A 394-nucleotide genomic window follows, 5' to 3' on the forward strand; every position below is an offset into this window, starting at 1 on the left:
GCCGCCTTCAGCATGAAGCAGTTTGCTGAGGCCTCCACGATGAACCTGGCCAAGCAGTGCCGCAAGTGAGCACCGGGGGAGCGGGCCGGGGTGTCCCCCCGACCCATGGCCTAGGCTGACGGGAACCCTCTGGCAGGTGGCTCTGCAACGAGGCGATAGACGCTGGCACGCGGCGCTGGGCAGTGGAGGGCCTGGCCTACCTCACCTTCGACGCCGATGTCAAGGAGGAGTTTGTGGAGGACAAAGCGGCGATGCAGGCCATGTTCTGCCTGCGGGAGCTCATCTCCAGGTACAGGTGGTCAGGGAGGTCAAGTGGGTTCTGAGGCTGCCTGTGTCGTAGATTCATATAATGTTGGGCTGGAAGGGACTTGTAAAAAGTCCTGCAGCGAGCAGG

The 394-nt window shown here is 62.2% G+C and overlaps 1 protein-coding gene across 1 annotated transcript in view; it reads left to right on the top strand.

The window, feature by feature from the left end:
* Window positions 1-289, top strand: part of LOC104277052 (protein unc-45 homolog A-like) — a gene marked incomplete at both ends in the record, with an annotated part of 1,800 nt that extends 1,511 nt beyond the window's left edge. Inside the window, 2 exons of the mRNA XM_009873579.1 lie at window positions 12-65; window positions 137-289. Of these exons, the coding sequence (XP_009871881.1) occupies window positions 12-65; window positions 137-289 (207 nt within the window). The remainder of the gene's footprint in view (window positions 1-11; window positions 66-136) is intronic.
* Window positions 290-394: the final 105 nt, after the last annotated feature.

Source organism: Apaloderma vittatum, unplaced genomic scaffold (genome assembly GCF_000703405.1).
Source record: "Apaloderma vittatum isolate BGI_N311 unplaced genomic scaffold, ASM70340v1 scaffold27957, whole genome shotgun sequence".
In the NCBI taxonomy this organism is placed as follows: domain Eukaryota; kingdom Metazoa; phylum Chordata; class Aves; order Trogoniformes; family Trogonidae; genus Apaloderma; species Apaloderma vittatum.